At 31.9% G+C, this 14,870-nt stretch overlaps 1 protein-coding gene across 4 annotated transcripts in view; it reads left to right on the forward strand.

Moving 5' to 3' along the window:
* The window catches only part of LOC128188244 (uncharacterized), a 29,392-nt gene extending 14,868 nt beyond the window's left edge, over positions 1-14,524 (forward strand). For all 4 annotated transcript variants that reach the window (XM_052859180.1, XM_052859181.1, XM_052859182.1 and 1 more), the window contains 10 exons: positions 3,163-3,268; positions 4,020-4,080; positions 6,490-6,623; positions 6,763-6,880; positions 7,001-7,064; positions 8,435-8,497; positions 9,294-9,351; positions 10,113-10,168; positions 10,601-10,714; positions 11,674-14,524. In XM_052859180.1, coding sequence (XP_052715140.1) covers positions 3,163-3,268; positions 4,020-4,080; positions 6,490-6,623; positions 6,763-6,880; positions 7,001-7,064; positions 8,435-8,497; positions 9,294-9,351; positions 10,113-10,168; positions 10,601-10,714; positions 11,674-11,750 — 851 coding nt within the window. In that variant the 3' untranslated portion in view covers positions 11,751-14,524. The remainder of the gene's footprint in view (positions 1-3,162; positions 3,269-4,019; positions 4,081-6,489; positions 6,624-6,762; positions 6,881-7,000; positions 7,065-8,434; positions 8,498-9,293; positions 9,352-10,112; positions 10,169-10,600; positions 10,715-11,673) is intronic.
* Positions 14,525-14,870: the final 346 nt, after the last annotated feature.

Here is a 14,870-nt window from a genome sequence, read left to right on the forward strand (position 1 = left end):
TCTATTTAAATGTTACAAAACTGCAATAATGTTGTTTGTAGATTAGTTAGGTAAGTTGTTGAAAAATGATTGACATTCATTTACTCATCCTGTGTATGCCTTGTCTGGTGCTTGCAACAATTGTATAATGGAGAAGGCTTACATAGGCTTAAAAAAAATTGCCTGTTTCCTTATCCATTTATGTAATATATTTATATAATAAAACATGTTCAAATATGTTCCAATCAAATCAATCGTACAGTTGACTTTAGTATGTAAAAGCATACTGTGATGATAAAACACTATGTCTATCAGCATTTTAATCAAAAGAAACTAATGTAAACAAAGAAACAAATTTTCCATTCTATAAATTAATACTTTACTAGTACATGTACATAGTTTATGTACACCATCAAACGCACCGATCTCTTAGACTATTATAATCATGTGTTGCCGATCTTCTATGAATTAAGGATAACTGTTGATTTATTAATAAATGAGAATAATTATAGATATCACTTTTGTCACTGATTTTCACAAGGATATGCTTGAAAGAAGCAAGATCGACAACTCTAATGCAGCTGGTAGAATTGTTGATGCGCAACATCTCTCTGTGACATTGCTTGCATTCTTTATAAGATTCGTCTGCCATGCTTACCGATTACCACTGTACACATGTTCGGTACTGACTTGAGTAATAAGCAGTGAAATAAAGAACAAACACAATCTAAACCACGGCTCAAAAAGCAAAATAGTGATCAAAAAATTTATAATTAAACAATAATTTGAATGATTTAAGCAATTTCAAATTAAAGATTTCATGGGAGAAAAACCCCACATGAAACCAAAATGGCTGCCTGAACATAAACAAAGTACCCCCATGTAGGTGTCATAACAGTATTTCACTGAAGGTTCACGTCAAAACATGGCTGAGCCAAAATAATTCCCGAATTTTCCTTTGAATTCGGGGCGGTTCCGCCCGAGACAGGAGCTGATTTTTTGTATGAGATGAAAAACAATGTGTAAGAGGTCTAACTATCCCAGTTTTGTAATAATGCGAGGTCATTTGAATTTTTGATGCGCGTTGTTTCTGGAGGGGGGTGAAAAGTCCCGGGCTTGATTTTCAAGCACATGTGTAACTTCGATGTAAACAAAGTCGCACGCCTTGCTGGATGCACGTGTGTATTTTGCTAGAAACTTGTAAATGAAGCGTTGTTTAAAAAGTTGTCAAGAGGATTTTTTCCAGAAGTTCGTTTTGAATTTTTAATCTGTATGTAAAGTTGTGCAATTTTGGTAAGAATATATAGTAGAATTTAATACTGTAGTGCAACCTGCAGGAAAACGGGTTTGCTATGTTAAAAGTTGTTTTACCTGTGTTTTAGGTGTTAAATCAGTGTGTTTAGACGAAAAATGACAAACAATGGGGTTTTGTAGCCAGCAGCACGCTTATTTTGCTTTTAATGATGCATACAAAATTAGCCCAGATTTCCTCTGAAATGTTCTACTGCCTCAAAACAATGAGCCATTTATAGTAGATCGGACCGTCTAAACTGTCCGGAAAATTTTTAGCAGATCAAATACGATGTAGTATTCATCGTCGTAAACAACAAAATATTCTACGGGGTGTGAATATCAAATAAAATCGGTTGTTTAGGCCCTTGTGTTACAGTAAGAAATGCTCAATTTATGTCCAAAATTGAGAAATATTGATACGAAAGCGGAAAACAACTGAGATGTATCACTCATGTTAGTTAGATTAGAACAATACCATGCTATTTTGGACAAAGGTTCTCACCATTTTCATAAATTGTATGAAATAATGACGTTTTCTCTACCCCACCCCCCAGAGGCAGGGTCATTGAATTTTTGGCCGACATAATTTCTGGGGTCCACATGATATTAATTAATTTGCGTCATTTTATACATTTTCATACATCACTTGTCAATTCAAAACCAAAAAATCACTGAATATCAAAACACCGTGTAAATGCATACAGTATAACTTTGATCATATTTTCATAAATCAGTGGCCACCGTGTACACCGTGGTGTTTAAAAATCGCTCATAACTTTCTGAAATGAGTAGATATCTTCATAATTTTTTTTTAGTCACACAACACAATGAGTATTAATCAATTTATTAATGTTGATTTTGCGATAACAAAAAATGAGTTATATTGCAGGTGTCATAACAGTATTTCACTGAAGGTTCACGTCAAAACATGGCTGAGCCAAAATAATTCCCGAATTTTCCTTTGAATTCGGGGCGGTTCCGCCCGAGACAGGAGCTGATTTTTTGTATGAGATGAAAAACAATGTGTAAGAGGTCTAACTATCCCAGTTTTGTAATAATGCGAGGTCATTTGAATTTTTGATGCGCGTTGTTTCTGGAGGGGGGTGAAAAGTCCCGGGCTTGATTTTCAAGCACATGTGTAACTTCGATGTAAACAAAGTCGCACGCCTTGCTGGATGCACGTGTGTATTTTGCTAGAAACTTGTAAATGAAGCGTTGTTTAAAAAGTTGTCAAGAGGATTTTTTCCAGAAGTTCGTTTTGAATTTTTAATCTGTATGTAAAGTTGTGCAATTTTGGTAAGAATATATAGTAGAATTTAATACTGTAGTGCAACCTGCAAGGGATTAGAAAGATGGTTAAGGGAAGATAACTCATTCTAAAATTATTTTGGGCATAGTAGTTGGAGTCTGTGACATATTGCTAAATGTTTGATTCAGGTAAATATAGATATCTTATATCAGGAGTTTTACCTTAAAAAACCCTGAGTAGTTTTACCTTAAAAAACCCTGAGTTTGTCCATCATTACTGGGTTTTTTTAGCTCACTGGAGCTTAAAGTTTATAATAAGTGAGCTTTTCTGAACACGTTTTTCCGGCATCCGTGTGTCTTTCCATAAACTTTTTTACATTTTATACTTCTTCTCCAGAACCAATGGGCTGATTTCAAGTAAACTTCACACAAAGAATTAATTGGTGAAGGGGATTCAAATTTGTTAAAGAAAGGGTCACACTCTCTTTAAAGGGGAGTTATTAAGAAAAGCTGAAACTTATAAAGAACATCTTACCTTGGGGATACACACCATTACCAATTAGATTCCACCCCTCACCTGAACTTACTTGAGGTAAACCAACTGGTTAACTTGGCCTTTAAGTGCACAAGTTGTTTTTTTAGGTGACAAGACATCAGAATTGCGGTATTGTTTTCTACTGAATAAAGTCCTTCCCCCAGAAATCAGGTGCCTAGCTTGGGCTGCTGTTGATCCGAAATTTAGTGCTAGGTAAGTTTTTGGATATGAGACTTAAAGGCCGAACATTTAACAAAAGCCCGCTTTTATTCCTATACAAACTTCAAAACGATGCTGCTTGTCAGTCAAGTTTGAAACAATAGCACCCAGTTTGATTGATGTGATCGTCAGATTGTGATATGGCCAGGTCCATGGAATTCTGTTGACTAGCAATTAATACCATTATTTTGATATCTTCCATCATGTTTTTAAAATTAATCTGTTAGTCATTAAAATTACACAATTTATATTTGAATTTTCATAACCTAAAATATTCCACAAAGATGACCAGCTGAAAAGCATTTTAATTTTCTTTTGAAAACAAAATTATGAGCTACTAAAGATTTATTTACTGGTACATGTAATACAGAAAATTGGACTTTGATGCATGAATTAGGAAACGAACTCCATCATCATTGTATGTAACATCATGATTGCCTTTACATTCAATATACATTCTTATCAATATACATTCTTACTGAACTCGGATTGTTTTCTTGAACAGTTATTTGTAAGATTAACAAGTGCTACACACAATTACTTAGCTATATTTTTAAAGCATAATTAATTAACTGCATTCATTCATTTGTGCTTTGCCCCGCCCTCACCTGAGATTTACCACCTGTTAAAAATGTTCAGCCTTTAAGGAATGAGGAAACTTTGTTTGATTTGAGTAATATGCTCTAAATGCTGAGTAAACCAGTGTTGATATCTATTTAATTATCTCTTTGCTTTTGATCATTAGATTTGACTGTAAGAAGAGGACATACAAATATTTCTTTCCCAAAGGAAACTTGAATATACAGGTACAGAGAGATTTGTATAAATTATGATTTATTTAAAGGTCATATGAAACGATATCCTGACCATATTGAGTTATATACGGGAATGAGTTCATAAGTGCCTATTTAATAAGACTTACATTGTTTTTTGGATATTTTATGCAAAATGTGAGCGCCACAGTCGATCAAAATTACTTAATCGGGAAAAGGAACATTGACTTACGCGGCTTACCTCCCTTGCTTATGACGTCAGTAAGACCCAATCGCCTTATAATGCTATGTTGTGAATACAAATATCCATGTCATTTTGCAGCATTTTAAAAGAAAAAAAATACTATTTTATATAAAAACTTGTATAATTATACAATAATCAACCACGTCAGTATTTTTTCTCTCAAGATATGAAATCGTGTGCGTTTTTATTTACATGTAATAGCGTGTACATAATGATATTCAGTTTCGAGAATGCACGGAGAATAAATGATTTTCTTCACAGATCCACATGCAAGTATAATATAATTTTACTATAAGCATATTTATATGTTTTATTTTGATCTTTTTAATGAAATTGACAAATTCAAAAATAAGTCTGATCGTTTTTTCCCATTTGCACGTTCATGCAATTCATTAAGATTTTTTTCTAAACAACTAGGCCTCATCGTGCCTCATTCGCTTCACGATTATATGGTTTGTTTCACTTTCAAATTCACAAATATGTTACCATTTAATTATTTTTAGTCTAAGAGAAATTTCTTCAAATGTTTTGTTTTTGAAACGTGTACTTGAATGTGCGGTGTTTTGATTTTAAAACGTGTATGTGCAGTGTTTACTCACAGATCCCTTTTATCTCACTTTCTTCCGCAATGTTTTCTTTCGTTTTTTAATCATTATTGATGCTTGTTCTTAATAAAATCTGTTGATTATCTTCACATTCGTTCACAACTATTTTTATCAAACAACCGATTTATTTTACCGATACATTTCTAAATCCTTAAATGCCATATTTCCGCGATCTAATTTAATAAAACGTTAATACACGTGTACACAAAGTATTTTCTAAAGATATAGCTACATGTATATATCAATAAGTCAGAAATTTATATTATTTCAATCAAAATAGAATTTAAGAATAATTTTGCGGCATTTAACAGCAGCTCTTAAATACAAACTACATGTATGTACATAATGCCTCAAACATTTTCATTGGCCTGCCTTATACTTTTTTTATGTGACAAAATAAATCAAATCAATTAGAATGCTTTAATTCCCTTTAAATGTAGCTCAATCATTATACGTACCGAAGAAAAGGATGTTTCTATTTCAAAAGGATAAGGATAATTCATTAATCAGCTGTTAATGTTGGAGTATTTCTTTCGTTAAATTTCCACTGCAGTACGGGATCTTCATCATGATTTTACTCTTGTGAGAAGCTGATATTAGATTTATTTATTAACGACCAATTAAAACTAAGTCATCTGTAGGCTACTACGAAATCAAATGATCTCATTTGAAAAGAAAGACACGTTTATATATGCAAAAATTACTAAAATTTAATCGATAAACTACTGTAAAATTACACTAGTTTTAATGCATTGTTTACATCGGTGGGTCTTTGTGACGTCATAAATCCATAAAATCAAGAACGATAAGCGGGCAAGAATTTTTTCAGGTGCTCAGTTTTCACGGTTATTTCTCAGTAATGCAAAGGCAAAAAAATCTTACATCATGTATTTTAACATTTGTTTATACCAAGCTTTATATTCATGAAAGAAAATCATAGTGTTAAAAATCGTTTCATATGACCTTTAAGGTATCCAATCCATATAAGGACTTAATTTTCTAACCTTGAATGTCCATCATGTAATAAATGCTCTGATAATAATTTTAAGCATTTAAGAGTAGAAAAGGATTTACCCAACAAAATTTTCAAAAATGTTATTACCTAAGCAGTAATTATTTATGAAGATTGCATTAAGGCTATGGGGACAATCAATTTTTTTAAAAATGAAAAAAAAAAAAAAGTAAGATTATTAATGAATGCTTTGGTGAAAAGATGTCTTTAATCAATTGGAATAGAAAAACTATTGAAAACAAATTTTATACCAGATAGATTTTTTTAGAATTGATTTTTATAGATTAAAAGCAAAGGGGGGGGGGGGGGGGCAACTCTCCAAGAACAGGAAAAGGTTATATATTAGGACACATTCTGCTCTTACATACTGATACTTAAACAGGAAAATTATGTCAAAGTTTACTAAGAATTCAGCCCATACATATCTGTTGTGCATCCAGATTCATTAAATCTGGGGCTATTTTTGATTTGATACCTTGACATATTTACTTGAACTTGTAATTGTCAGGAGCTGAAATTAATTCAATATCAGATTATTCTTCTCTGCCTGAATCAGTAAAGCTGTTTCATTGATTTTGTAGATGATGCAAGAAGCAGTGGATAAGCTGATTGGTGAACATGACTATAGGAACTTTTGTAAAATGGATGTTGGTAATGGAGTTGTAAACTACACCAGGAAAATTGTCTCGGCTGAAATTTCCGCTGTGGATGAAGGGTGAATATTAACACCATATCAATTAATTTGGTTTTGTTTTGTTTTATTTATTTTGTTTGCTCAAGGATCCTAAGTGCATTTATGAATCCTGCACATGCAATATTTAACTTGATGACTAAAATCCACTATTTTTGTACAGAGAAGAGGGCTACCAACTGTGTGAGTTGACCATCGTAGGCCTAGCATTCCTGTGGCATCAGATCCGCTGTATTGTTGCTCTGTTGTTCATGATAGGGCAGGGGAAAGAAAGACCTGAGGTAAAAGCCAAAAACGTTGCAGTAAATTGGTCATTAGTTTATACGACCTGATAATTAAAGTACTTAATGTTGCATAGGAGAAATAATTCTCAGCACTCTGTTTTTGGTTTGTTGTTATAGATCATTGATGATTTGCTGGATGTGGAAAAGAACCCTAGAAAACCTCAGTACAACATGGCCTCTGGTAAGTTTGTTTATGAGAGGGATTTTAGAATATACATGTAATCACATACGTTAAAATTGTTCATATCACAGGAGTCAGAAGTTCTATTCATAATAGAGCGAATATAGAAAAGTAACACACCGTCTATTAAAAAAACACCATCATGGCAACACGTTATATGAATTCCCACCTCAAAAATTATATCTTGGTTCAGCTTGGAGATTTTCGTGAGGAATTTCATACTGTAAAAGCGGTTAATTATGTGTGGGGGAAATTTACACTAGTTATGCAGTATATTTAAAACAGCGTAAAATACCCCTGCGCATAAGGGAAAATAAATCCAAACTTTAGTGAAGTAAATCACGCATTCGTGTATTTAATATCAGTGTGTTTTGTTTGACTATTGAAAATGCATATTTAATCACCAGCGTAAATAACTGCTTTTTCAGCCTTTTCTTTAAGGACGACGGACCCGGTCAATTCAAGATTTCGCACCTCTGCGCAGAAATCCACGCATATGCTATAAATATGACTGTTGTAATTACCTACATCAGAATACAGAAAATAATAGAATTATATATATATTATAAATATAATATGTGATGCCGAAATATTTTTAGTGGAGAAAAAATAAGAAAAAAAAATTAGTCGAAATTTTCTTTATTTGCGACAAGTCTGTTGTATTTCTACCGTTTATCAATCCTAAAATGCCCAAAGGCAATTTATAGTGTTATTATCTGGTACATTTTGAATTTTTATCGTAACCTAACAATATTTACGTATATAGCAGTAATGTAACATCAGGCAATGATTAATTGTGTCCTTTTTCAATGAAGAAAAATGAACCATGCAGTGAACTTTGACACAACCCCTTAAAAATTTAGGTCTATGACCTACATTTTTTTTCTGGTCATATGTAAGCTAATTGACTTCTTAATATTACTGTATAATTAGAGTAAAAAATCTATTGCTGAAATTTTGAAATATCAGTTTTCATACCACACCCCAGAAAATTCCCATTACTTTCTATTATATCTGAGGATTTTCATACTGAAATTTTGAGACGCCCCAAGTAGAATAAGGATTCTGTAATTTTTTCATTGATTTTCACTCGCCATTAACTAATTAACATTGTATAAAAATTGGAATAAAAAATCTATTGTGGAAATGAATTGGGTCCGCCATTCTTAAGCCGAAATTTCAAACCATTGTGATGATTACGACTCTTTTCCAGTTGTTTTTTTCACCTCGATAGTTCATTCTGGACCCCATGATGTTTAAAAAGAAAGTCTTGCCATTCTGGTGTATTTTTAGTAGCTCTTGGACTCCTGTGTACATATCAAGTGTTGGAAAGGTACATATAGTTATGCATTTCCCTTTCTTTTATTCAGAGTTGCCATTAAATCTTTTTGATGCTGAATTTGCAGCAGATGTGGAATGGACTTATGAAGCAGGTAATGAAAGTTAACTTATATAATTATCAAGAATATTAAACTTTAAAATCCTTGTATAATCACTAAACACAGCTTTGTTTAGGGCCCCCAAAAAATCAATGATTTGTTTCTCAGGCATGGCCGCATCAGTCTTTTTTATCATAATTGTTTTTCTGGATTTTTCATACCTTATTAGCTCACCTGTGCTTAAGGCTCAAGTGAGCTTTTCTGATTTGTCTGTTGTCTGTCATTTGGATTGTTTTCTTTGTTGTCATTGTAAACTGTTCACATTTTATCTTCTCCAGAACCATTGGGCCAAACTCAATGAAACTTTGCACAAAACATTTTTGGGGGAAGGGCTTTCAAGATTGTTCAAATAAAGGGTTAAATCCTCTTTAAAGGATTTTTTCAAAATCTTCTAAAAAATCAATCAGTCAGAAAAGCTGTAACTGTGTGGAAGCATCCTCAGATAATGTAGATTTAAGTTTGTTCAAATCTTCATTACCAGGGGTAGGGTGGGGCCACACTGGGGGCGAGCTTTGAATAGGAAAATTGAGATCCCCGATTCCCTCTCTATTTAGACAATCATAAAAAATTAAAGGTTCATGTGGATATAATTTAAGGGGAAATTTTCTGGTAAGAACACATACTTTAATGTATGCAAAAGTTAATACATTTACCAATTAGTTGCAATGTAATGTAGTTATTGAGCGAGCATGAACAATGATTTTACCACAGTAACTGCTTGAGACACAGATTGACATTGCTGCTACAATGAGAGATGTGACCCATTGACCTGTAGTTTCTTTTTCAACAGATTGGCATGAAGAGAACATCAAGCATTTGCAGCAGATCTGGGCACAGCACATTATCAGGTAGATGATTGAAGTATTTTGTTTCCTGGGTGTATATATAAATCGTGTAAAGAGGAGAATTTTGGTTTTAGCTCATCTGAGCTGAAGGCTCAAGTGAGCTTTAACGATGCAGATTTATCCATTAAATTGTCTGGGCCAATTTCAACCAAACTGGATGTCACCGTCGACTTTACTTATTTTTTTCTCGATTAAAAATTCTTTGTTTCTAAAAATAATACGCACTCGCCACTTTTGATCCAAATTTGGCTGAAAAAACAGTGGGTGTTATACACAAGACGTTTTGGTAATATGGTGTCAAAATGCTTTTATGTATTTATGTCAGCCTTAAATATTGGTTTAATCAAATAACGCAAAGAAGGGTTGGAAAAAAAAATTTCAAATGATTTTTTTAAAAATTTATTGCAGTATATGTACAAGCCTGTTTGATACTGAGGGATATAAAATGAGAAATAGTTTTAATCTTTAATTATGAGTTGAACAATACCTTAATGATATCTACTTGAGTGGAGACATACTTCAATTTTAAAACAAAACGTTTTTTAAGTTACACTGATTTTGAAAAGAAAAACTGCTACAAGAGTTTTGGTGACCAAAACTTTGAGAATTTTTTTTCCTAATCAGACATACAGAAATTGACGATCTTCACTCAAAAATCTTTTTTAAAAAGTTTCGACTTGGCGGTTTAGGCTAGCGGAAACAAACCATTTTTGTCTTAGACCTGATTTGAATATGTGTTGACCTTTAACATTGTTCATTTTCAGGGCATCAATGATCAGGAGAATGTTAGAAGACATGGATAAGGCAAAGGTTGAAACAGGTATATATATATTAGCTTTACACCCAAAATAAATGTCCATTGTACGGTTATTTTTAACATTTCTTTGTGTTGATAACTTAATGTTTTGTAATTATTTTTGTGATGTTGTGGTGAATCTCGATCACTTGAACTTTAAGGGACCTCGAGAGGTCAAAAGTTTAAAAAAATCTTTTTGTTAAAAAATTATAGTAGACAGAAGCTTACATTCACAACATAGAAGGATAGTGACGGGTTTGTTTGTTTTTAAAAACAATTTCCATTAAGTCAATGTGGACAGGTAACATTGAACATAGATTTAACTTTGGACAACCTGACTGAATACACAAATACTGCTTGCCAAATATTTTAAATTACCCCCATGCAGAAATTTCATAGCTTCCTTTTTCCTTGTATAGGCATGTCTAATAACTTTTAATATTATGTTTTTTACAGACAGTGATATTGCACCTTGGGCTGACTTAAGTGGTCCTGTCTGTAGCCAAGCTGATTGGATTGTTCCTTCAAAGGGCAAAATTCACAAACCTCTCCTTGAAAGACAGCTATGTGGTAAGATTTCCACTTCTTTTGTAAACAGATACATTTGAAGCACCTTAACTGCCTTATGTGGATGATATTCATGTTACGATGATGATACTTCAACATTACATGCTGATACTTTATCATTATATGCTGATACTTCAAAATTCAATGCTAATACTTTGCTTTATATGCTGTTATTTTGAGGAAACAAGCTACTGTAAAATCATGTTTATGGACAGGATCTGTCTATAATACATACCACCAAAGTTGGGTGTAAAATGCTGAAAAAACCTGCTGTTCCTATGTAAAATACGCACCCAAAAAATTAAGAAATTTTCAATTAAATTTTTTTAAAAAATCACCCATGGTATGTATTGATATTGTTTTCCAAGCGTTTAAAAGTAAATACTTCTGCAGATCAAACCCCAAATAACGTCAAAAGCAATGACTTAATTGGTAATTAGTCAAATTCTTCAATAATTGTTAATTAAACATTGTGAAGAAATGCTGGTTATGTAATGGTGAATACACTGGCCAGAATTTGTTTGTTGCAAGGGACAGTTAACAGGGTGGATAAATATTCTAATAGATGGAAATTAAATTAAGAATAAGGTGTTTCTGACATAAGAAAATTAGTCTATACTCATACAACTTGCATAACACGCGATATCTGCAGTCACACCTCCACGGTATCCAGAAACATGCTCTGAAAAAATGGGGTAAAATTTTTTTTATATATATAATATGCACCCCCAACTTTTGATCCAATTTTGGCTGAAAAAAGTGTGTGTTGCACACGAGGCTTTACGGTATAAATGCTTAAATTATATGGATCATTAGGACGTGCAAAAATGCCTCTACTGAAGTTATGAAATCATGAAGCAAAGGTTTGGTAATTCTGCAAACACATGTACTTGTAATTATACCTTAGGTAAAACAGCTGGTACTCCTCAGTTAAAATCTCTTATAATTTTGTATGATTTCAGACAGTTTAGAGGATAGAATGGAGCATTATGCCAAGAGAAGAAAAATTTCTACAACACCCAGCACAGAGGAGACTTGATAAGCATATCAAGACATGGACTATGAATGTTAAAAATACAGGTCTGCTTTGGCTCAACTTAGTGGGTCAAAAATAAATGTTGAGTTGTACAGGATGTTTATTCCAAGAGATGAAGAATTCATTTCATGACAGGGCACAATGTGACTTATTGTTTGTGGTTATGTATTGGAAAATATAAGAAATTGATTTGTTTATTTTGTTTGTTATTTAGAATTAGTTGAAGGATTAACATTTCCCAATTGACAATATTTGGGACATGGTTGAGTGTTATTTAGTAGTCATTTTCATTCAGTGAAATTTCATTTGTTTGTCAGAAGGTTTCAATGTTTATCAAAGATCCTGTTAAGATGTAGTTGTTCGTTTTTTTTCTTTTCAGGAAATTTCCTTTTATGAATATTTCTGTAAATTTTCAAAAAAAAAATTTTTTTATGTTTACGCAAGAAACTATGGCATGGTTTTATGTGTTTATGATAGACAGTGGTCAATGTCTGAAGAAATAAACTTTTTGAAAGATAAACACATGTTGACGTTGGTGGAAGCAGAAATGGTGCTGTACTGTGAATTTGCTTTAGATGGGCTTATAATGATTTATGTATGTTTACTTTCATTCTTTTACAACCTTCAAAAGTGGGTGCCATATTGAATTACAGTATTTTAGTTACTTACATACTGTTAATTTAGAAATGGGGATGTGTTCAATGTATTGTCACAGCCAATTAAAAGTGAAATTACATATGATGATATTTACTAAAATATTTTAAATGTATATGTCATGTGGAAAGGAATTTGGGTTTTGTTTTCATAACTATTTTTTTCAATGCCATAATGCTGCCACAGATTTGATTTTCTAGTCATTGGATTTTGTCTCCAAGATAAAAGGTTGCACTTAAATTATATGACTTTACACGCACGCACACACACACACACATAAATAGTTGACATTTTTAAAACAGTCCAATTTTATAACAGTGTTATTTGATAGAAATTATTTTATGAGTATAGAATAGATTTTTTTTTTAAAATTTATAATAATTTTTTATTTTATTTTTGAAAGAAAATTGATGGTGTTGAATACTCTATGAGCACTGGAAATATTAGATAAGGTTTGTGGAACATACTGATACAATTTACTTGGCAATAACAATATTCTCAACATCAATGTTCATTGAAATATTTTGTTCAGTATAGCATGTGTATGATTTTTATTTTATTTTTTCATAGTTTAAAAGAAAATTTTAATGTTGGTCTACAGGAATACTCATATTCACTCAAGGTGCATATTATCTATAGTTTTATATATATACACAGTTTATATGTATTAGTGTTATTTGATGTTACATACTTTAATTGAAAGAGCTTCCATGTCATGTTGTTTGTGGTAGCTGTCATTACTTGGGTAAGCTTAGTATTCTCTCTCAACAGTATAATTCTATTGAATTTGGGGTTTGAGTCAAGGTCTGATGTTGTATCTTTTGTTCCAGATAGATTTCAATGAGGAAATGGAGATCTGGTTAATATTACTTACTCTCTTATCAGTTAAATTCTATTCTTTATCTGATTTATCTTAAAAGTCTGGTTAATGTCTATATCCAGTTGAAATACCCACAAAATGTTTACAAACAATTGTAAGTTTTAGAAAAAGGTTTATAATTTGTCTCAACACAATTTTTGGAAATAGGAGAGTGATTAATATTTAATACCTATATAGAATGAGTTGTTCAACTTACTTATAGCATTAAAATAAGAATAGAATTTAGATCATTGTGCCAAACATTAAATTATATTTGTTGATGTAATGTACTGTAATTATGTGTTTATATTCATATATTTACATTGTGTACATGTGTATTGAGTGTCCTAGTCGAGGTTTTGGGGTTTTTTCTATCTGTATTTTTTTTTTTTTTGGATGACTTGGATTGCTATGAATTTTGTTAAAATATTTATGTATTGTAGAGGTGTATAATGCCACTCGTCATTTAAAGGCTCATAACAAAGCATTTAATGTAAGTGAAGCAGGCCACTATGAGTAGCAAATGTACCGAAGTACTGGGTTTATTTAATGAATTAAACCTAAAAATGAATTCTGATCCCAGGAAATTTTTATAGATTCATAGTGTCTTGCATGAATTAAAAATTTCTCTGGTCATTATGAAGGATAGCTTTATCAGATGCCTAAGCGATAACCAAAATGATTTTCATTGATAGTAAAAAAAAAATTCCAAAGAAAATTATGTTCTTATTATACGTTATACATTTCATTTGTTTACATAATCATGTTTAATGAAATAAAATCGTTAATCTGATAAATTTAGAAACTTGAAACCAAATGAATTTGTTATTTTATTAAAATGTTCTCTTTTGAAAGAGAATGTAGCTTTAAATAGGAATGTAATCATTTCAAATGAAGATGGAAAAGAAAGTATATAAGGGTATCACTAACTGATTGTTAATATTAATAGTGAATTATGAGAAAACTCTGGTTCTAGTAATATTTTTTTGTTCAAATGTCACATCTATACTTATAAAAAAATCTTTATAAGTACTTTCAATAACAATATGACGAAGTTTTAATTTTTTGTTGTTCATATATTTCTTGATATATTGTGATCTTCCACTTAGAATCATTTATATAGGTTAAGGCTTCCATGATGATTCACTTAAGAGCTGATGTTGCCATGCAGACATTTATACATAAAATTGAAACTCATTCAATAAACTGATGTAAAATTGTTATTATGCATATATTCAATGGAATAAACGTTATTTGTACATGTTGTGATATTTCATTTTTACCACAGTAGTACATTATTTCTATTTAAATATCAATAGGGAATTACTGTTACATTTCACAAAGTGCGAGTGCGCATGGCTTTTTAGGTCATCTGAGTCACTCAGGTGACCTAATGCAAATGTTCTTCGTCCGTCGTCATGCGTTGTGCGGTAACAATTTCATATTTTTAACTTCTTCTTGAAAATTACATGGCCAATTGTTACCAATTTTTGTTATGAAGCATCTCTATGGTGAGATGATTCTAAATGGTGAAATTCATGGCTCTAACACCCCCGGGGCACCACGGGCGGGACCAAATATGCAAAAAAGCAAAATTTTCAAAAATCTTC

The sequence above is a fragment of the Crassostrea angulata genome, chromosome 6, assembly GCF_025612915.1.
Source record: "Crassostrea angulata isolate pt1a10 chromosome 6, ASM2561291v2, whole genome shotgun sequence".
NCBI lineage: Eukaryota > Metazoa > Mollusca > Bivalvia > Ostreida > Ostreidae > Magallana > Magallana angulata.